Here is a 23,943-nt window from a genome sequence, read left to right as displayed (position 1 = left end):
GCTAATCTCAAGGTCAGCAGTTCGAAACGACAAGAGATTCCACGGGAGAAAGATGAGGCTTTCTGCTCCCATAAAGATTTACAGTCTCAGAAATCCTATACAGGGTCGCTATGAGTTAGAATCGACTCCACGGCACATAACCGCCACCCACCACTAAGTGAGAGTCTAAAATCAGAGGCACTTGGTATGTATAATGAGCGCACCTGAGAGTGGAAAGTTCACTCCATTTTAGTCCTGACATAAGTACAGAATCCACGGGGAATTTTAAAGTTGTCTTTTCTAACAGCAATTCTGCTAACCTTGAAGTTAACCTAATCATATACCCTAAAGAAGATTTTTCTTTTTCTTTTGAGGTCTGACAGGTGCAGATACCACAATCTATCCCAAAAGGGTTTTCCACTGTGGTCAGACAGATGCAAGATGTGATAGCTTATAATTGAAAGGTCTTGCTTGATGCACAGCATTTTCAATCAATCTTTATAACGGGCCCCCAGAAGCATACATGGTTGAGATTGCAATTTCAACAGCAGGTTAGCAGAAAAATCAGTCCTGCCATTGTCCTGTGACCATTCTGCAATAAACTGAAGAGCATGTAAGCTTGCAGTTATGTGCCTTTCAGCAATCATGTAACCCCACGTAGACCTAATGAAGTTTGTGAAAATTACATTCTTTTAATTCAACTTTTTCATGAACTTTTTGAAGCCCCTTTGCATGTTATTCACTTATGCCTGTCATATTTCTGCTCTCAGATACTCTACCTTTGACTCCTTTGGTTGTCTTTCAGCCAATTATGATTTTGTAACTTTAGTTCCTACACTACATATACAAAATGTTTTCTTCCTCACTGTTCAGCAGAAGCATCTTCATTCTGTGTATTTGGATGTCTTTCTGGTCTGGACCATCTCTGGACTTTGAGTAACTCTCTTAATTTTATTTTTACAGAGTATGTGTTTTCACTCTAGGATACTACTTAAAACATGCTTTAAGGCTACTTGGTTATATATAAACTTATAGTGAATTGATATGGAATGAAGAATAAATGAGCTATGTCCATTGCCTCAAGGATCAGCTATATGGGGTTCTTACAAGCTTACTTATCAAACTAAAGGAGAATAAATAATAATACAATAAAAATGTCCATTGTGGTTATGTGGCAGCATCAGTAAATAGTTCCTGTAATAAGACTATTTTGTCATTGAAAACAGAAGATTCTGCCCCCAGCAGTATAATACCCCATTAAAATATATCCCTCAAACACTGTGCATATTTTTATTACTAAAAAACCTCCCCATATTTATAGACAGAAAAAAAAAAATCCACCCATAATAATCACTGTGGAAAAAACCCAACTTCAAACAGGAGTTACAGGTCACAAATCACTATACTTTTTCAAAAGCCCAATAAAAATGGAAAACTTAACAACAAACCAGATTTACTGTACTGATTGAGATGGGAGGAGTCCCCATGACTACTTTAAAATTTCAACTGAAATGGAAGGATTCTTCATATCAAGGTAACAAGCTTGTTTCCTCAGTACACTGGGCTAATAGGGACAGGCAATCTAGACATTGGCTACCATAAAAGGGGGACTATAAAGGAGCTCTGGTAGCGTAGTGGTTACGAATCGGGCTGCGAACCTTAAGGTCAGCAGTTCGAAACTACCAGCCGCTCCGCGGGAGAAAGATGAGGCTTTCTACTCCTGTAAAGATTTACACCCTCGGAAACCCTGTACAGGGTCGCTATGGGTCGGAACCGACTCAACGGCACTTAACATAACATAAAGGCACAAAGAAGCTGGCTTATAAGCTTTCCTGTATGTGCTTAGTTTCTGAAAGAGGGGAATAAGGTTGAATTCTTTTCCAGATGGATTTGGTGAAAGAGGAAGAGGGATAATGATGATAGCATTTTATGATTCAATTGTGAGTCACTGTTAGCAGGATTAACTGTGATTGTCACAGCTGTAATTGCAGAAGATATATAACTAAAAGGGGGGTGTAGTTAATGTTTCATTCAGGAACAGAGGATCCCAGGACTATCAAGAAGGAAGAGCATGAGTAGAATGTGAGATCCTACTTACAAAGGTGGTGAGAGCAGGGAGAGTGGCAGAGGTGATGGCATGGGGAAACAGAGCAGCTGCAGGCTCTAGGCCTATGGACTGAGTAAGGCTGTGTGTCTTCAGGCAGGAGGCAGACTTGCAGAATGTGCCTTTAGGACATTTAAGTGAATATATATTTCTGTTTTGTATGCATACATAAAAATTTTTTGCTTTGTTCATTTGTGAAATGTAAGATGTAAGAGAAAAGCCACAGGGAGGAAGTGGGATAACTGCTGTTGTAGGGAGGGGATTGGAATCATTGAGATGAAACCAAGTACATAATTTGTTGAATGTAAAACTGATGATCTTGACTGTAAACCTTCACTCAATTCATAATTAGCAGTTGAAACAAAACAAAACAAAAACCCCACCACTGAATCAAAACTACCTCCTGAGGCCACTTTTTCACTAAATTAGAAACTGGTTCACAAAATACAGATTATCACACATGAATATAGTGTTCCTTTAAAATAATTCATCTATATGAAGTCATATGCTTAACAATAACATTAAAACAAACATGAGAATGTAAGCAGGCAGGAAAACAAGATAAATGAAAATAGACCAAAGCAGAAATACTGAAAAATTTCAGAATTGTGAAGAATGCAACCAATGTCACTGAACAATTTGTGCTGAATGAGGATATATGTAACTGTTGTACAAATCTTCAATAACCTAATAAAATATTAGTTCAAAATATAATACTGCCTTTGCATCAATCATTATTTTACTAAGAAAGTTATTTTAAATCAAGATTGTGATACACATTAACTTCTGTACAATTTCTCAGAAAATGCAATTAAGTGTTCTCAGTTAAATATTCCTATTATTGGCTTTTGTTTTAAAGACTGTTGAACTCAATAGTCATTCTATTTTTCAGAATAATAAAAATATAGAAAAGACATGGATAATACAGTATAACAAAACAAAATAAAAAATTTAATGTTTTATAGATTTCATATGTCTACTGCTACTTAGAAACATCAAAAACATTTTCAAATGAAATACTTTCTGGAATCGACGATATGAAACCAAAAGGGGAGCATCTGCCCAGAAACAAAGCTCAGAAGGCATGAAGGGGCAGGAAAGAAGAATGAATGGATATGAGGCACCCAAAAGAGTATTGTTAACTTGAGGAGATCACAACCAATGTCAAGAAACAAAATTCATAATTTGCTCTGTAATCTCTCACCCAAACTAAAATAAAAAGTAAAAATAAATAAACAAAATATCCTCTGAAACTGGTTTGAATGTAGCAGCCTGAGGGCCCACAATTTTTACCTGTTTCAGCAATTTGGAAAACTGTAATTTATATAAAAATATTACATTATTAAAAATTTAAGTCAACAATAAACATGCTGTACTTAAGCTTACCATTCTGCTCTAGAAAAGAAATAATGAGGTTTATACAGTAAAACTTGCAAAAACCAGAACCAGTGTAAGGTAGAAACCTGACAGAAGGAAAACTCAAATATTTTCCATTAAGATGAGCAACAATAAAGTGGTTCAAGAATGCACTCTGCCAAAAGCAAAAAAACTTGCAAGTTTCAGAAAAAAAAAGGCAGTCTCTGGAGTTCTGGCTTTCACATGTTTCACTGTACAACAGAATAAAATCTCTCTTACTGAGGTTTTCTGAACAGATCCAAATAGTGAAGTATTGTTGTGTTTCTTGAGAAAGACGCATTCCTTCCATAATCTGTTGCACTGTTGTATTATTTCCATGTTTCAGCTCAACAGAACGGTATGATCCATCCATTCTGTATATTCGAACTTTTTCATACTAGGACAAAGAAAGATCATAAATGATACAACCTACTTAGCAATGAATTCTTTGTTCCAAGCTAACAAGATATTTTAATTTCAATTTCATATTCTTTATTATAGATTTTTAATTTATGTATAAATGTATCATCGAGTCAGTTGCAAATCATAGCAACACAGTAAAGGGTTTCCAAGGCTGTAAATCTTTATGGGAACAGTAAACCTCATCTGGTAGATTAAAACTGCTAACCTTGCAGTTAGCAGACCAATTTGTAAGCCATTACGCCACCAGGGCTCCCTTTAGTTTTCTAAACTAATCAGAAAACTCTCAAGTGAGAATCTGCTGACAATATTAAAAAATAATAAAACATTTTATTTCCATTATTTGGAATTTCTATGACGTGCTCCTTTGGATCGTCCATGGAAATACAATGAAGTTTAACAATAAGGTTGATAAAAGCTGTAAAGACTTATCCATCCATCTATTCATCCTTTTACAGTTGCCACAGATTCTCAAATTACTTATCGATATAAATACCATGGTTGGCACTAACTATTTATGAAGATAATTCTTACTGGTTTATTAATGGCTTCCTTTAATAATTTTACAGTTTCTTCCCAGTGATTTTGTTTATTTTCTTCACAAATATTCAATGGGGATCTTCCTTGTTGGTCTGTTATGTGCTAAAAATGTGAAAGAAAGAAAAAGAAATTACAAATATGGTATTACAAGGGAAAATGTCATTTAATCAGTTTCATAAAAAAGAAACTCTTGCTCAGTATTAAATAAACATTAACCATATAACAACAACATACTTAGTGCATTCTTTTTGTTGTTAGGTACCATCGGAATAGATGCTGACTCATAACAACCCTATATATACAGTGTGACGAAACATTGCCCTGTGCTGCGCCATCCTCACAACTGTTGCTATTTTTAAGCCCACTATTGCTGCCACTATGTCAACCCATCTCACCGGGAGTCATTCTCTTTTTCATTGACCCTCCACTTCACCAAATATGATGTTCTCCAAGGACTGGTCCTTCCTGACACATGTCCAAAGTATGAGACAGAAAATCTTGCCATCCTCAATTCTAAGAAGTAATCCAGCCATACTTCTTCCAAGACAGATTTGTTTGCTCTTCTGGCAGTCCACGGTACTTTTAATATTCTTCTCCAACATCATAATTCAAATGCATTGATTCTTCTCCAGTCTTCCCTATTCACTGCCCAGCATGCACATGAGGCAACTGGAAATACTGTGGCATGTGCCAGTCACACTTTAATCCTCAAAGTGACATCTTTGCTCTTAGCACTTTAAAGAGGTCTTGTGCAGATTTGCCTAATACAATCCATCATTTGATTTCTTGACTGCTGCTTCCATGCATTTATTGTGAATCATAGTAAAATAAAATCTTTGACAACTTCAACAATCTTTTCTCAGTTTATCATGACACTATTCACTGGTTCAGTTGTAGGAATTTTTGTTTCCTTTACATTGAGGTGTAATACATATTGAAGACTATAGTCTTTGATTTTCATCAGTGTATCATTTGCATATCATAGGTTGTTACTGAGTCTTCCTCCAATCTTGATGTCATGTTCTAACTTCATGTAATTCAGCTTCTCAGAGTATTTGCTCAGCAGACAGACTGAATAAGTATGGTGAAAGGATGTACACATTTCCTGATTTTAAACCATGCAGTATCTCTTTGTTCTGCTCTAACGACTGCTTTTATGTACAGGTTCCTCATGAGTAAAACTAAGTATTCTGGAATTCTCATTCTTTGCAATGTTATCTATAATTTGTTAGTATCTACATAGGTAAACACCTTTCCATAGCAATACAACACAAGTAAATATCTTTTTGGTATTCTCTGCTTTCAGCCAAGATTCGTGTGATGTCAGCAAAGATATCCCTAGCTCCATCTCCTCTTTTGAATCTGGCTTGAATTTCTGGCAGGTCCCTGTTAATACACTGATACAACTGTTATTGAATTATCTCCAACAAAAATTTCAGTTGATGTGTTATCAAGGATATTTTTCTATGATTTCCACATTCCTTTGGAATGAGCACAAATATGGATCTCTTTGAATTGGTTGATTAGGTAGCTGTCTTCCAATTTCTTAGCACAGACTAATGAATGATTTAGGAGTGCATAAGCTTGTTAAAACATTTCAGTAGGTAGACCATCAATTCCTGGAACCTTGCTTTTGTCCAATATCTTCAGTGTAGATTATACTTCTTCCTTCAGTACCATCATCAGCTCTTGATTATATGCTACCTCTTGAAATTTTGACCACTGATCAATTCTTTTTGGTACAGTGATTGCATATTCCTTCCATTTTCTTTTGATGCTTCCTGCATCATTCAATATTTTGCCCTGAGAATCCATCAATATTGCAACTTGAGGCTTGAATTCTTTTCTTTAGTTCTTTCAGCTTGAGAAATGCTTAACATGTTCTTCCCTTTTGGTTTTCTAACTCTAGGTGTTTATATAATCATAAAATTTTGTATTTTCAAGCTGCCCTTTGAAATTTTCTATTCAGCTCTTTTAATTTGTCATGTCTAAAGCTCTGGTAGTGTAGTGGTTACAAATCAGGCTGCTAACCTCAAGGTCAGAAGTTTGAAACTACCAGTGGTTCCGCAGGAGAAAGATGAGGCATTCTGCTTCGGTAAACATTTACAGCCTCGGAAACCCTGTGCAGGGTGTCACTATGAGTTGGAACCAACTCCACAGTACTTAACAACAACAAGTCATGTTAGCTTATCTACACTCAAGAGCAAGTTTCAGAGTCTCTTCTGACATCCATTTTAGTCTTTCCCTCTAGTGACTAATGCCTCAATTCTGTTATTGAAATGGTCTCTAAATTCAGGTGGGATATACTCAAGGTCATATTTTGGCTCCTGTGGACTCGTTTTAATTTTCTTCAGTTTCAATCTGAATTTGTAATATGGGCAATTGGTGTGTTCCACACTTGACCACTGGCCTTGTTTTGGCTCGTGATATTGAATTTCTCCACAATATCTTTTTACAAGTGTAGTCAATTTGATTCCTGTGTATTCCATCTGGTGGGTTCCACATTCCAAATACCTTTATGTTGCTGAAAAAGGTATTTGCGATGAATAAACCATTAATCTTGTAAAATTCTACCATGCAATCACCAGCCGTTTCTTCACCAACACTGTTTTTCCAAATATTGATCCTTCCTTTTTTCTTCCAACTTTCACCATCAGATTGTCAGTAGTTAGCAGTGCACCTTAATTGCATGCTTGATGAATTTCAGACTGAAGAAGTTGGTCGTTGCTGTTAAGTGCTACAGAGTTCTTTTAAGTGTTGTTGCTTTTAAGTGCTATAGAGTTCTGTTATGACTCATAGTGACCCTGTATTGGGGTTCTGAGGAGCAGCTCCTAGTGGGTTTGAACTGTCAACCTTGTGGTTCATAGTCCAGTGCTGATCCTACAGTGCCACGATTCTTCAATTTCTTCATCATTGGCCTTAGTGGTTTGTGCATGAATTTTACATAACTGGTCTTAACTGGTCTTCCTTACAGGCATATGGTTATTATCCTATCACAAACAGCATTACACTTCAAGAAAGATATTGAAATGTTTTTTTTGATGGCAAATGTCATGCCACTCGTCTTCAATTTTCCATTTCCTGCATAGTAAATCATGTGATTGTTTGATTCAAAGTGGCCACTACCAGTCCATTTCAGCTCACCAATTCCTATTATATACTATATAATAAACATAAATTCTCAAAGATCATAAATTCAAAGCAATAATCAATGGTATTCTTAATTGTTCTAATTTTATATACAACACAGATTCTGTTAATGTTACAGCTTTTCCCTTTATAAAACACTTATCAAAAACATTTTAGAAGTTAAGTAGAAAATTTTCCTTTTTAACATATTATGGAGGAAACACAAAACAAGTACTGGTTAAATTTTTGTGCAAAACCAAAGCTTACACAAAAATTGTTGTTCATAGGTTCCGTGAGTCGGTTCAGACTTACAGTGACCCTGTACAGGTTTCCAAGGCTATAAGGTTTTACAGGGGCAGAAAGCCTCACCTCCCACAGAGTAGCTGGTGGGTTTGAACTGCCAATCTGTGTTTAGCAGTCCAACACTTATCCTAAAGCACCACAAGTGTTCCTTGTAAATAAATATTAGTTATTTTATATAGTAAATGAGTTTTTAATTTTTAGTTGAGTTCTCAAGTATATTATTAAACATTTTACTGTCATTACGTGCTATTTACTTGACCATTAAAAACAACAAAAACACCTGGAAAATAACTTACTCTGTCAACTTCTGGATGATTTAGAAGAATCTGCACTATTTCAGCATGTCCTCCTCCAGCAGCGAAATGAAGAGGAGAACTAAGCTGTCCATTTAAGAGGTTTGGATTGCACTTTCCTTTCTCTAGCAATATGCGAGTGGCCTCAACTTTTCCATACCTTCAAACAAGTAAAACATAATTCAAAAAGTCAACTGAAATGTTTTTAAAAAATCCAGATTTTAGATGACACCCCAAAGATTTAAGATTTTTCTAGGGCAGAGATTAAGGGATTAACACACTGACATAATATTTTCAGTGCCTAAGGATTTCTTCTGAATAATTCTGGCTCAGATCAAATGGGAAAAATACAACCTCAAATATAAGTTAAAAGCAGATGACAGAGAAGCACTCTGCAATGTCAGGCACAAAAATTATAAATAAGGAAGATAAAATTTTTAATGAAAAATCAGGTCAAACCAGAAATTAAGTTGCAGACAAACGTATTAAGAATGTTTTATTTAGTCTTGAAAGTCATTTTCAAAATAGCCCTCAAAGCAGAATTTTATCTGTAGCTGCCATATTAGGCAATATGTAAGACACAAAGATACCTATATAAGTGTAGGGTCCCAGCTCTGATAGTTGAGTCAGATGGTCCAAATAAAAACATGTGGTTTGTTAAATAATGCTATAAAATTTAAGTAATGGTTTAGAATAGTAATAAAAAAGATAAGGCAATACATTATTATCATCAAAATGGTAATCATTAAAGCTTAAAAAAATCAGAAAGAGAGATATAACATCAGCCTAAAATGGTTCTAAAAAGTGTTTTATAGAAGAATCTGAAGTGGATTTTAAATAGGAAGTGACTGAAAAGAGGTAGAATACTTCAGGTAGGCATAAAAGGAGTAAGCAAAAGCCAAGTACCAGCAAGAGTACAAAGTAAGTGGCAGACATAGTGAGCCAACCAAAGACATGGAATGCAGCAATCCGAAGCAATGGTGGAAAAGCAGTTCACTGTTTGAAAATGAGTGGGTACCTGGGAAGAGGACAGATCCTGTTTTTTCGCTTAATGCCTTGAATTTGCTATTTATAGACTATCCTTTGTTTATGTGATTGTCTTAGCTCATGTTCTTTGTTATTCTTAACATGATCTTTTCCCCAACCTCAATTTTTCAGGAGAAATAATTTTAGCAATTTTATTTTAACTTCTTTCATGGGACCTATCTCATTTTATCTATTTTCACCATTATATATAGACCCTAGAAATCACTGAAGGTACGGTATCTTTACATTCTTCAAAGTGCCATACACACAAAAAAGGAATAACTAACTGTTCATTAGACAATTAGAAATGTAATAAGAAACTTAAAAATATCAAACTCATCTAACTGAAAATAAGCACTGTAAAGGCTGGAAGAAATTATTAATTAATATAAATATTATGTATGATGCTAGCTAGAGTTATAATCCAGTTTTCTGAGTCTTAGTGTAGCAGTGTCTAAACTAAGTCATATATGTGGATCACAAAAATTATCATCATAATAAAAATATCTTGCATTTTGTACTGATACTCATTGTAATTCTTCCATTATGTTCAACTTCAATTTGTTCTTAGAAGGAAGGCAGGTGGTCAACAGTATTAAATGCTACAGAGCAAGGAAAGAGATTAGAAACTCAGAAAAGGTTAAGAAGACTCATGATGAGTAAAAAGAAAATCAAGTGTGGACCATTCATCTTGGAAAGAAGGGAAAAATAAGATAGTAGCTAGATGAGGAAGCAGGTTCAAATAAAGGTTCTTTTTAAGGAGGGGGAAAACCATGCATGTCTGAAGGCAAGAGGAAAGAAAGTGCAGAAAAAGAAAGAGTGGTATTGTGGGATCAGTATTGGACTACTAACCATAAGGTGGGTGGTTCAAACCCACCAGTTGCTCTGCAGGAGAAAGAAGGGGCTGTCTGTTCCCATAAAGATTTATGTTTCAGACACCCTAAATAGATTTGCTATGAGTTGGAATCAACTTGATGGCAGTAGATACTACAGAAAGGATTCTTGCATGCATACAGAAGAAAGATGGGAACAAAAACTGATCATTAGGGATGGAGAAGGGCATTTCTGATGGCTTCAGTTTTCTTTGAAAAGGGGTTAAAACTATTTGATGAGATTAGATAAAGAAAGTAGGAGACTTGGGGCTCGAGAGTAGAAAGGTTTAGAATAGCTTACAGAGAGAACTAAAACCCTGACTGGATGAATGAGTGCCAAAGGCAAAAGAACTAAGCTACAATGAAAGTTTTAATGAAATAAGATGTAATAATTTATAGGGAGAGTTCTGGTATAGTGTTGTAGATAAGCACTAGACCATAAGGTTGGCTTGAACCATAAGCTGGTTCAAATTCACCAGCTGCTCCTTGGCAACCCTATACAGGGTCACTACGTGACTCAGCAGCACTTAACAACAATCTTTACAGGAGCAGCCTATCACATCTTTCTCCTGCAGAGTGGCTAATGGGTTTGAACTTCCCACTTTTTAGTTGGCAGTCAAGGATCTTTTAACTACTGTACCACCAGGGCGCCTGTGACTCTATACTAGATCCCCTATTTTGAATGCAATCAGTGTCTGTTTTCTCTAATTGTGCTTCAAAGTTCAGATCATTGCTTGATGAATTTGGTTCCCTCTAAATTGCTGTTGTTGCTGTTCAGTGCTGTCGAGTTGGTTCTGACTCATAGTGACAACTTTTTAAACCACATGGGGTAGTTCTACTCTGTCCTCTAGGATTGCTACGAGCTGGGATCAATTTGATGGCAATGGGGTTTGGATGATGGGGGTGGCACAGGAAGTGTTTAAAGAAGTGAAAAAATATGGGATGTCAGTGACATATTTCTTGAGTGGCTAACAAATAATCCCAAAGGGCAGAAAGTTAACTCAAGTAGTTTGGGAACTGGTGATGTGATTCTAAGAATTACAAGTGTTTAAGTATCTGGTCACCAATACAAGTATTTTGAAAGCTTAGAGGATTATTGTAATTTTTATCAATAAGTTCTGGCAAGTAAAAAGTTGACTTTCCAGAAATGTGTGATAGAAACATTAAAAAACAAAACAAAAACAACCAACAACCAAAAAATCAGTAGCTGCTGACGCTACTATTGTACAACTAAATACTTTATAGGGTTTGGTTCCTTGATTTGGAGATTTAGGGTCATAGTTTCATGGGACACTGCAGTTCATTGCCCTAATAATGTATTGAGTGCTCCTAGCTCGTTGTGCAGTGCCTAGGGTCTTATAAGCTTGCAAGCAGCCATCCTAGGCACAACAATCGGTCTCTTATTCACCTGGAGCAATAGTGGAAAGAGGAGAATCAGGAACATGAGGATATGAAATGTGTGATTAATTGCCTACAGTCAAAGATTCTATTAAAGAATTCTGATTAAAAAGTGAAAAATGCTGTACAGAATTTCAAATTTTCTAAACTCTAGGCTTTCCAGAGTTGGAGTGTAGATGAACTCCTGAAACTACTGCCCCAAGATAATCTTTAAATCTAAAGCCCAAAATATTCCCTTAAGTCTTCTTAAAACCAACAACAGGTTACCTTAACTAGGAAAAAAAAAGTCTGCCTTAAGCCTCACATGCTCTTTTAAGATCTATACAGTATCAAAAGAATCTTGGTGCCGTGCTGTGGGTTGATGGGCCGGGCTGCAAGGTCAGCTTAAACTACAAGGTCCGCAGTTAAAGCTCACCAGTCACTCTTTGAAAACCCTATACAGGGTCGCTATGAGTCAGAACTGACTTGAAAGCACTCAATTAACAACACCAACATATAGTATCAAATTGACAATAGTAACTGATACAACCAGTGCCTCTGTTCAATCCTTGCACCAATTAATGAATAAGATACACTGTCAAGATAAAGTCATTTAAGATCCTTACTAACTAGCTGAACCACTTTTTCATTCAAATTCACATCAATTAAATTATCCATCTGATTAAAAACATGACACTACTCCTGGTACAAATATTAAATGTAATTTTTACTTCCAGTTGGTATAAAATTAATTTTATTAACTGAGATAGCGCCATTCCAATGTGCATTAATTATAGTAATGATTTAATACTTTAAAATACTACAGTTAAATGAATTTTATATTTAGGCATCACAATCTTTAAAGTTTTATAATACTTTCATAATAACAGCCAGTATTTATTGAGTGCCTGCTCTCAAATCATTTATATATTTTTCTTTTGATCTTAAGTCAATCTTAAAGATAAAGAAGCTGACACTTAGAAATATAGTAACTTGCCAAAGGTTATACTTGTAGGAACAAACAGGTGGGGCTGAAATTAGGTATATTTCAAGTGTATTAATACTAAACCATACTTAGGTTTTTATGAAATTGCTGTTATGAAGTGCCATCAAGTTGGTTCTGACTCATAGTGACCCTGCATAGGGTTGTGGAGGTTGTAAATCTTTACAGGCACAGAAAGCCTTATCTTTTCCTGTGGAGTGGCTGGTGGGTTTGACCTACCCTGCAATTAGCAGTCCAGTGCTATCCTACAGTGCTACCAGTGTCCCGTTTTGTCAAATGTTGTTTGTTGTTGTTAAGTGCCATAGAGTCAGTTCTGACTCTTAATGACACTGTATAGGGTTTCTGAGGAGTGGCTGGTGGGTTTCAACCACCGACTTTGTGGTTCAAACCAACCCTGCGGTCCAGTGCTTTATCCTACAGAACCACACCATTTTTTTTACTAGAGAAGAAAATGATCCCTGTCATGCAAAAAAGGGTTATGATTTAAATAAAATAGAAATTTGGGACTCCTAAGCTAAAATTCACTGCCTCTCAGTCCCATGGTATACTCTCTTGGGTTTTGAATCATATCCTCTCTTTTTGTGTAATTCCAAATAAAACATACGATTTCTTTTTTTCTAGCACTGTTGCTGCTATCAGCACTTACTAGTAATATGAAGGAAAACTATTAGTTCAGTTAAAGAACATTTAGGGTAGCTCACTCTAAATCTGAGTATATAAATTCACTATAATAGGAAACAAGATCACTTCTATGGAATAAAGGAGCGTATTTTCAAGGAAACAACAACAACAACAAAAGTACAGAAGAAAAGGCGCATATTAAAGGGAATAATAATTAGGTAGCTGATCACTCAGAATCAGAGAAATCAAAATAATTTTGAGCTGCACAGAACCCTGGATGATCTGATTGATAAATTTTATATGAGGGGAATTTACAATACTTATGGAAAAATTCCATTATCCTTTAATTCCATTTTCTATGAACCTTTTGAAGCCCTCTAGTATGTAGATACACTTAGATACAGTAGGGTTAAATGAAGTATCTTGCTCAATGTCACACACTAAGATACTGTGGACATTTAGCAGGTACTAAATAGACATCTATGAAAAACCTGTTGTTGTAGGTTGTCATCACGGCTGTCCAACTCATGACAACCCCATTAATGCAAAGTAAAACTGCTCCATAGAATTCTCAACACCCTTTAGCAAGCTTAATGATGAAATTGTCAGTGCTTTAAAGTAGCAAGGCAAATGAGTCCTGGTGTGGCGCTGTGGGTTAATGCGCCAGACTGCAAAGCCGTTTGAACTGCAAGGTTGGTGGTTCAAGTTCATCAGCTGCTCCTTGGAAACCCTATAAAGGGTCGCTATGGGTTGGAATTGACTCACCAGCACATAACAACCAATAGTACAGGTATTTCTTAAGCTAGCTAAGGAAGTTTTACTTTAAAAACTATAGCAACAGCATTCTTCCCATAAGAAATAATGGTAACAAAACTTAATTATGTCCTTTCTAGAGGATAGATTACAACAATTAACTACTAGTCAGAACACTAACTTAAGAACTCAGCACAGCAGAGGGGAAGAGTTGTTACTGTATGAGATGAGAAGGAGGGCAAGCACAACACTGGGGCAACTACTGGAATTAACCCCAATCCTGCCCAACTCTCACATTTAAACAATGCATGGAAAGCTGTGACTCCAGTGAAAACTTCTGGGGGCTTCTTGATACCACAACTTTCAAAAACTAAGAGGAATCAATGTGATATAAGGTCAAATCATATCTACACATGCAAATTATGTAGTAAGGATAAATAAACATGAAAAAATCCAACACAAAAAAAATAAGATATTTCAAGGATGAAAAAGGGACCTTGTGCTGTGACATTTACCAGCAATTAGCTATCCCACAGGAGGCTAGTAATGTAGTGGCTGAAGCCCTTGGCTGCAAACCAAAAGACTGGTGGTTGGAACCCACTAGTTGCTTTGTGGGTAAAAGATGTGATTGTCTGTTTTCGTCAAGATTTACAGTCTTGGAAACCCTACTCTATTCCAGGGCAGTGACTTTGCTGTTTCTTTTTTTTAAAGCTACCCTACTGTATCGGACTTCTCATATGGCGCTGTGGATTAATGTGTTGGACTACAAAGTCAGTTTAATCTGCAAGGTCAGTGGTTCAAGCTCACCAGTCGCTCCTTGGAAACCCTATACAGGGTCCCTATGGGTTGGAAGAGACGTGACAGCACTTCACAAAAACAACAACAACTCAACTGTATCATCTGACAATGCCTAAGAACACTAAGATGTCCTTCCCATGTGGCAGACCTTGCAACTCTCAATAGTGGCAAATATATAGTAATCAAAGATCTTGTAAATTCATAAAGCAAACACAGTAGAGAAAAAAAAAATGCCTGCAATATAACAATTTTAAAAAGAAGTACTAACATTTATAACTTTTTTTCTTTCTAAAAAGAAAATAATACTCCATTTACCAGCATGCATAATGAATGGGCGCCCAGTGGTCACTATCTAATTGGTTGACTGAAAGTTTTTCATTGAGAAGACGGCTTAGCAATTCTGAATCTCCTTCACAGGCACTTCGATGGAGAGGAAAATCATCTACCCACTGTCGCTCCCTAATCATTAAAAACAAATTTAAAATATTAAATAAAAGTTATCAGTGAATTTAAAATTGTTTCAATACAAATGTGACATATCTCTGAAAGCGACATATCACTGAGCACCTTGAAACTGGTGATTATGGCATATTACAGACTAACAGAATATGTAATTTAAAAATATTTCTTAAACTATAAATCTTTTAAAAAGCAACATGGAGTAAAGTGAAAATAGTACTTGTCTTCAGTGACACTGCTCATGCTTCTCTGCCAGTTTTCCTGTTTGGGAATTTGAATTTTTGAGTAGTCGGGAGCTCCTAGACCAAAGTATGGATTTATTACCACTTTATCTACCTAGAAAGGGAAAACAAAACAAAAGCAAAAAAAAAAAAAAAATCCTTAAATATGTTTTAACTTGACTTTAAAGCTTAAGTGTGGGTGTCATCTAAATGTTTACAGTTAGTAATAGATATATTTATATCTCAGAAAATAAAAATTAAATTTGATATGAAATGTCTTTTGAAACCAGAGTCTAAATTCATTCAACTCTTACCCGATTTGTATATTGAAGATCTGATCCAAACAAAGGGTTGTAAATACAGGTATCTGCTTTCTCTAGGGCTAACATTTTACTCTTTATTTCTAGTGCACTATAGCCCATATGTAGTGAGTTTTCTGTCTGACCTGATTCAGTAGCATATGCAGGGTTTATGACATTAGTTTTTATCCGCTCAAGAGGAGAAGGTCGAAATAAAGCTGGAATAAAGTGAGATTGTGCATGACGTTCATCTAACCACCTGAAAGATAGGAAGAAGTCATAGAAATATTCATTAAAATATAAAGATGAGATGAAGAAAGTAGACTACAAGCCAACTCTTAGATGAAATGCTTTTAATATTACATTTAGATTCTATCATTTTAATTAGCAATAATTATATCAATTTATTAATACAAGTTTTATTAATAGACACAGCAAATAATGTTTAAAGCATGTATACTACTATAAAAATGGAATAAAAACTTCTTACAAAAAATATGAAGTACTTCTTTAGTTGACTGTTTTTTAATTTTATTGTTGCAAAAATAGATACAATATAAAATTTGGCATTTTAATCACAGAATTCAGTAGCATTAATAACTGTGTTGCATGACCATCAACACCATTCATTTTGAAATTTTGTTTATTCATCTGAAGACCAACAACAGGGTTGTTTCCATGTTTTGGCTATTATAAATAATGATGCAATGAACATTAGTAAAGTGTTTGTTAATAAACTTGATCCACTGTGATAAAGGTGAGATTATAATATGGTTACAGAAAGGCAAACAACTTGTTCACTGATAAAAGTAGTTTAATACAAAATCTAGCTTCATAGCATGGAACTGCGATTCTTAAGTCAGGGTTACCTTCGCCATTCTTGAAGAATAAAATTAAGATGCTGCACGTAAATTAAAAACTCTTGTCTCACAGGATTTTCATTTTTATATTATATGAAACTTACCATTTTCTTAATACATGTAATATTAACTTCATTACTTTCTTTTAAAAGTCTGAATCTATCATAGCTAATTTCTACTATGAACATGTATTTAATTTACTAAAAATACTGTTAATGGCATCTCTTACTTATCCAAGGCTATTAACATCCTTGCTGTAAGTGTAGCAAAGTGAGTGCTAGATTCGCTACAAACTCGCATAATATCTTGTAAGCAGTAAAAAATTGGGCATCCTGGAGTATATGTATATTTAGTATTATCTGAAAAAGAAAAATAAAGAATTATGCCATCATTTTAAAAGTTTAAAACTGGATATTTTTCATTTAAAAGTAAACAATACTTTTTTTTTTTTTTTTAAAAAGGGAAACTCATCATGTGTAACAAATTCTTCAGTAATGTTGTCTTACTAATAAAATTTCCAATGCCATTGAAAATAGTGAACTTTGTACCTCAACTACAGGAGCTGGTTAATCAAATTGGGGCAAGAACCAATTTTATAAATAAGAAGCTAAAATTTAAAGAGGTGATTTGCCCAAGGTTGTAAAATTAGTGGGCAGCAAGGTCTGTAGTGAAATTTAATGTATTTTTTTCTCATTCCAGGATGTTAAAGGCTCAAATTAATTTTTCATATGAGATCTAAGTTCTCTAAATTTTACTAATACTGTGGGTCAGAGGATATTAGAATGACTAATGATCCTTCTTGTCTAAATATAAGGTAGATTCAGATAATAATTAGTTTTCCAGAACACTTAAACATCTATTTCTATTCTAACCATAGTTTCTCAGCCCATCTTCTATTAATCTGAAAACATGCATTTTACAACCATTTTATAGGAGTAACTGTGAATACAACTCCTAAGTTCCTCAGTAAACTTTAGCTCAACATCTAAAGTACATAAAGATTCCAAAGGTAAACTGATGCTTTACCTTTGACAACTGATGGCACAATGAATAGTGCGGCTTCTCTGCCGATCTTCTCTCCATCCAGAGGAAATGTCTTCATTAGTACCACTCGTTTTCCTAGTAATTTTTTAAGTTAGCAAAGGCAAAAACAATGGGATTGAAAATCTTGTAAATAACTTTGAGAATTAGAAAATACATTTTTAAGAAGGATACATTAAGAGGAAAGCAAATGTAATAACAGAGTCAATATTATTACATGCATGAATAAGAACTGACAATTCTGATTATGTATACTGGACAATCAACACTAGGTTCACAGTCGTGGTCTTTACTCATTAAAAAAAGATGTTACCAATGCATAGCAAGGAAAACTGTCCTGCCAAGGATTAAGAATGTGGCTGAGTAACAAAGTACTATGTAAGGGGCAGAGGTTCCTTGGTATACTCAATTGTTAACCTAAAGGTTAAAAATCACCCAGTGACACCGTAAGAAAGGCCTGGTGATCTGTTTCATGGAGATTACAGCAAAGAAAACCCTATGGAACATGTGGAGTCACCAGGAGTCAAAGTCGAGCTGACCACAATGCGTTTATTTGGTTTTGGTTTAGCAGAGGCAAAAGGCGTATGATTTCTCAATCAGTTGGGATGTAGACAGTAAGGATTTTACTAAAGCCTAGGCTGGCTAAGAAGGATTTTTGTAGTTGTTAAGTACTGTCGAGTCGGTTCCGACTCATAGGGACCCTGTATAGGGTTTCTGAGGAACGATTGGTGAGCTTGAACCATCGACCTTGTGGTTCAAACCAATTTTGAAGTCTGGTACATTAACCTGCAGCGCCACACCAGGATAAGAAGGGTTGTTGTTAAGTGCCGTCATGTCAGTTCTGACCCATAGCGACCCTGGACAGGGTTTCCAAGGCTGTAAGTCTTTAAGGGAGCAGAAAGCCTCATTTTTCTCCCACGGAGCAGCTGGTAGTTTCGAACTGCTGACCTTGAGGTTCGCAGCCAGATTTGTAACCACTACGCTGCCAGAGCTCCTTGGATAAGAAGGGTAGTATACATAAATTTATAGTACTATGGTTTAGTAGCTCTTCCGTTAACATTCAACCTCTACACTCAATTTCAATTTGTATTAAAATATGACTAGACTACATACTATTGTTCTGAATGATAATAGTCTTAGTCGGTTTTTCCTGGTCTGGCAACAAGGAGGTTACAAGTCACACTCTCTAAAATTTCTCTTCCTCTTTTGGAAGCACATGACCAGGCCTGTCTTCTGAGGTACTGCCAGGTGGGTTTGGAACAATCTTTCAGCTAGTAATTATGTGCTTAACTGTTTATGCCACCCAGTCACCTAAAATACCTATATAAAGAAACCAAACCAAACCCAACCCACTGCCCTTAAGTTGATGCCAATTCATAGTGACTCTATAGGACAGGGTATTGCTATTGTTAAGCACCATCAAGGTGATTCAGACTCATTGAACTGTTGACCTGTGGTTTGCAGTCCAGTGCTTATCTTATAGCACCACACCAGGAGTCGAGAGAACAGGGTAATACTGTCCTATAACGTTTACAATGCTACAGTTTTTACCAAAGTGGACTATCACATCTTTCTCCTGCAGAGACACCAGTGAGTTTGAACTGCCAACCTCTCAGAAGCTGAGCACTTAACCAATGCACCACTAAGCAGGGCTCATAAGCTACCTACATAGCATGGCATACGACTATTGGTATTATAAGGTCATTTCTGATTTCCATGTGATGCTTATACTCTATAAAAATATTTTATAAATTTAGGAAAACTCAACTAAATAAGATGTTTAAATTATAGTATGGCTGATAAATATAATTATTTAGTTAAGCACACCAGGACTCAGATATAACAGTTTAAACATGTCAAATTCAGGTTCTGTTATAGAACTAGAATTAGCAGGACGCTGGTTAATTGAATGCTGGGAAAGAGGAATTCCAGATAGCCCTAGGTTTTTAAAAACTTTTTATCTGAGCCTTTAAAGATGGGGAAGATGAGCAAATGGAATCTATAGCTCTTATTTGAAAGTAGTCTATTCTGAGGTAGGTGTCCTGAGTTAAAAAGGAATTCTCTGTATAGAATTTATCCTAAATAGATGTTGACAATTTTTTTTCTCAATATTTTCATAGTTATATCAGTTGTTGATACTGCTGTAGAAAACTTGGAAAATATATAAATATTTCCTGATATCACAAGAAAAAAAACAAAAAACTTCTCTGTTTTCTTTTATTAAATGTGCCTTAAAAATATATTAGCACATTTTGCTACCTAAGAACACAAAGCATAATTGTGCTAAACGTGTTTCAGGATGCCTGTCTACTCATAACTTCATCTAAGAGAAAGTATCCAGCTTTCTGGGACAAGGGACACTTTTGTTAACACTAACACCTTTTTCATTCCCTTTCAGGATGAATGGATGGGTGGCAGAGCTTGGCTGATTCATAGCAAATTATGACTTCTTGATCTCAGCTCAAATATGTGATTAAAGTTAATCAGATTTCTGTTTCAGGATTTAGTCTCAAGGCAGATCCTGATAACAACAACAATTAAACAGTAGTAGGATCAGTCTGGATGGAATTTTATCAGACAAGTCCAAGATTGAAGCAGAAAAGGCTAAAAGAGGGAGTTTTTCACATACCTGATCAACCCAAAGGACAGTCTCTTTTTAGCTAAGGTCAGTTTCAAGATCATTTTATTAAATATCAGTGTGCAAATTAGGGAACGAGGATTCTTTTGTGGGGCTCAGAATGTGTCAGAGTATCAAAGATCTGTAAATCTATGTGGGAATGTCTCATAATTCTGAGTCACAACGCTGAGAGCTCCAACCCACAGAAACCTTTAAAAGTCCCTTCTGGGGAAGTTACCCAGTTCATTAAGTAAAATATGCTTAATTCCCAAAAGTTATGGAACATAGACTTATAGTTCAGCTACCTTCATAGAACATATTCAAAATAATTAATAAAACATGGGTTTCAGATGTATTCCTACAACAAAAAGTTTCCTTATTGAAGCAGATGAATCAGACAACTAATCTCTATTAAGAGGAACAGGAAAAAACACACTGAGTAAGCTTAAAAAGAAAACCCAAAAAAATTGGCACAGAAATGTAGTCCTTATCAATAACAATTTTCAGTGGCTGTTTGACTAAAGTTAGCTTTATCTTTCTAAGTATTATGCCTCATTTTTGGTTCCTCAGTGATGCAAATGGCTAAGGGCTTAACTACTAAGTTAAATGCTGGCGGTTTGAACACACCCACAGATGCCTCGGAAGCAGGTCTGGCAATCTGCTTCTGGAAATCACAGCCTTGGAAACCTTACAGGTCACCATAAGTTGGTATGGAGTCAGTGACAACTAACAACAACTAACAGTCGTGGAAATAGTTCACATTTTCTGAAACTTCTGAATGCTATGTGCTTCTTTAGAGGTTGAGGCCAGAGAAAGGATTTTAGATTTTAGATCAGTTTGTTAGTCTATTCATTACCTAATATTTTAAATGGAGCCCCAGTCTTTCAGGATTAATCCTTGCACATTTCAGTTTGGCTCTTTGAAAAGGTTCTTCTACCTGTCACCAGATGTGAAGGAAACCTATGTTACCTATTAACTTCTAGGACTCTCCCCATACCCATGAATGTCAACTTTTACTTAATTATGAAGTCTATAATTTCTACTGTCCTGGAGTAAAGAAATAAAAATAGCAGTTCAAAGATACTTCTTTAGGAAACTATACACTTCTAGAAAGATTAATTTATACTTCTACTTTTCAAATCAAGGAGCCCTGGTGGTACAGTAGCTTAAATAGTGGAGTGCTAACCAAAGGGTTGGTGGTTCGAAGCCACTCCATGAGAGATTTACAGTCTCAGAAACTCTATTGAGCAGTTCTACTCTCGCCTATGGAGTCCTGGTGTTTGCTGTGGGTTACTGTGCTGGACTGCATTGTCTGTTTGAACTTCAAGGTCAGCAGTTCAAGCTCACCAACTACTCCTCAGAAACAGTATAGAGTCGTTATGGGTCGGAACTGACTGGATGGCACTTAACAACAACTCTTTCCTCTAGGGCCACTAAGAGCAGAACTGACTTGACAGCAGTGGGTTGGTTTTGGGTTAGTTGACAAATTACCACTTGAATTGCTCTTTTTCTACTGAGTAAATTAACATTGTCACTTAAGTGTTTTTCAACTTGAAATATACAAATATTGGTTCTTGTATCTATTATCTCCACAAGTATTTAAAACAAACTGTTGACAGAAGTTTCCTACCTCTGATACCCTGATTCGCAGGAGAAATTGGTTTGGTAGTTTCTACGACATAATCCAATATGCCTTGTGTTACTTCACTGTTGCCTTGTAGTTTGGTTTCCAGCAAAACTTTCTTTCTCTTTTTTTTCTGTCCTTCAATGGGAACTTCATGTAACAAAATCTTAGATGAGAAAATATTAAGAGAAAGTTTAAGCTAAAACTTACATCCCCTAGAATAGTTGCATATTAAAATAATTTGGGAAGCTTTTAAAATCATACTAATGTCCAGGCCCATCTCAGCCCTATCTGAAGAGGAATCTCAGAGGAACTGGGCCCTGATCCTGGGAATTTTAAAAGTTCCCCAGATGATTCTCAAGTGCAGCCAGGATTGAGAACCACTAAGTCAAAGCACTACTGCTACAGCAGCCAAGTGAAAATGCCAACAGCAAACTTTAATAAGGTTCTGATAACTTTAAAAATCATTTAAAACAAAATGCTAGAGAAGTAGTTGAAGTTAAGTTAGATTAGATATATTTCATAGTTTTTCAAATCTGTGGCAAAGAAACATAACAACTGTTTTATTTTGCTTCAATTACGTGCTTACTTAGCATATACAATATAATCCAACACTACAGAGAAATAATTCAATTGCCCAAAATTTAAAGTAAAAAGGATTATTTTAAAATGACTGTTAAAAATAGTTATTTGAGCAAATAACCAAAAGTAACACACAGAAATTCTGAATTAGCTTTTTTTTTTGCAGTGATTTATTTAATTTTTCAGATCCAGTTCATATATTGTACTAAAAATTAGGGAGCCTGGTGTAGCTCTTGACTATTAACTGCAAGGTTGGTGGTTCAAACCCACCAGCTGCTTCTTGGAAACCCTATACAAGGTTACTATGAATCGGAACTGACTCAATACCACTTAACAAAAACAACATTTAAAAGTTAGATCCATACATTTCAAAGATAACTCAATTAAGTAACTTCGTACATCTAAAAACCAAATAACAAAATGCCCAAAAGGCATACAACAGAAAAAAAAAGTGATAGGCAGAGATCTAGAATTATAAGCTTGTCAATAAGAATTTATAGGATATGGTATAAGACTTTATATATAAATGATAATACTACATTCAATAGAAGCAAATCAAATGTAGTTAATTTTTCTTACTTCATATGATTTAGCTCTGTATTCCCGAGAATTGAGACTGGTGGTATTCTTTGGACGAATGACAGCTACGTATGTCTCTTCTAAGTTTTCCGGATTTCCCATTGCTTTATAATATAGACAAATGAAAGAATTGGTGACAAGTAAAAAAATACTGTATTGTATCCTAACTTGACAATTTTTATTTATTTCCACATGACACTGAGGACCAATTTAAGTTATAATGTTAGATGTTTTGTTACATCTAACACTAAAATTCACTGCTGGCAAGTCTATTCCGATTCATAGCAGCCCTGTAGGACACAGCAGAGCTGTTTCATAGGGTCTCCTAGGCTGTGATCTTTATGGGAGCAGATCACTAAGTCTTTTCTCCTGCTGAGCAGATCACTAAGTCTTTTCTCCTGCTGAGCAGCTGGTGGGTTTGAATTGCCTGGTTTTCAGCTGAGTGATTAACCATTGCTCCACCATAGTGATTCAAATAACTATTTTCTAAAAGTTACACAAACATGAATGTTATATTGATACATTTGTTAACTGTTGTTGTGTGCCGTGGAGTCGGTTCCGATTCATAGCAAGGCTGTTAATCTTTACAGCAACAGAAAGCCTCAGTTTTTTCCTGTGTTAACAGTCAGGAAGTTGGAAATAGGTAGCTACGTATATTCACTGACATTTACTCCAGAATCTTTGGAAAGGAGAACATTGATTGATATTAGAAATATGGATGAGCTATATAGTCTAAAAAGGAGCTCTGGTAGCATAGCGGCTGCTAATCTAAAGATTGTTGTTGTTGGTAAGTGCCGTCGAGTCGGTTCCGACCTATAGCGACCCTGTACAGGGTTTCCGAGGCTGTAAATCTTTACGGGAACAGAAAGCCTCCTCTTTCTCCCGCGGAGCGGCCGGTAGTTTCGAACTGCTGACCTTAAGGTTCACAGTCCAATTCGTAACCACTACATTAGCAGTTCAAAACTACAGGCTGTTCCACAGGAGAACGATGAGGCTTTCTGCTCCTGTGAAGATTTATGGCCTCGGAAAACCTATGCAAGGTCACTAT

General features: G+C 35.7%; 1 protein-coding gene across 1 annotated transcript in view; it reads right to left on the bottom strand.

The window, feature by feature from the left end:
- KRIT1 (KRIT1, ankyrin repeat containing) overlaps positions 1 to 23,001 on the bottom strand; it is a 39,044-nt gene extending 16,043 nt beyond the window's left edge. Inside the window, exons 1-10 of the mRNA XM_006834303.1 lie at positions 22,896 to 23,001; positions 21,741 to 21,900; positions 17,479 to 17,571; positions 16,682 to 16,811; positions 15,608 to 15,851; positions 15,293 to 15,408; positions 14,929 to 15,072; positions 8,167 to 8,323; positions 4,433 to 4,540; positions 3,719 to 3,875 (exon numbers count right to left, since the gene is read on the bottom strand). Of these exons, the coding sequence (XP_006834366.1) occupies positions 3,719 to 3,875; positions 4,433 to 4,540; positions 8,167 to 8,323; positions 14,929 to 15,072; positions 15,293 to 15,408; positions 15,608 to 15,851; positions 16,682 to 16,811; positions 17,479 to 17,571; positions 21,741 to 21,900; positions 22,896 to 22,997 (1,411 nt within the window). The 5' untranslated portion in view covers positions 22,998 to 23,001. The remainder of the gene's footprint in view (positions 1 to 3,718; positions 3,876 to 4,432; positions 4,541 to 8,166; positions 8,324 to 14,928; positions 15,073 to 15,292; positions 15,409 to 15,607; positions 15,852 to 16,681; positions 16,812 to 17,478; positions 17,572 to 21,740; positions 21,901 to 22,895) is intronic.
- Positions 23,002 to 23,943: the final 942 nt, after the last annotated feature.

Source organism: Chrysochloris asiatica, unplaced genomic scaffold (genome assembly GCF_000296735.1).
Source record: "Chrysochloris asiatica unplaced genomic scaffold, ChrAsi1.0 scaffold00010, whole genome shotgun sequence".
NCBI classification, from domain to species: domain Eukaryota; kingdom Metazoa; phylum Chordata; class Mammalia; order Afrosoricida; family Chrysochloridae; genus Chrysochloris; species Chrysochloris asiatica.
Note: the sequence above shows the minus strand (reverse complement) of the source record. Positions and strands in the feature narration are given on the sequence as shown.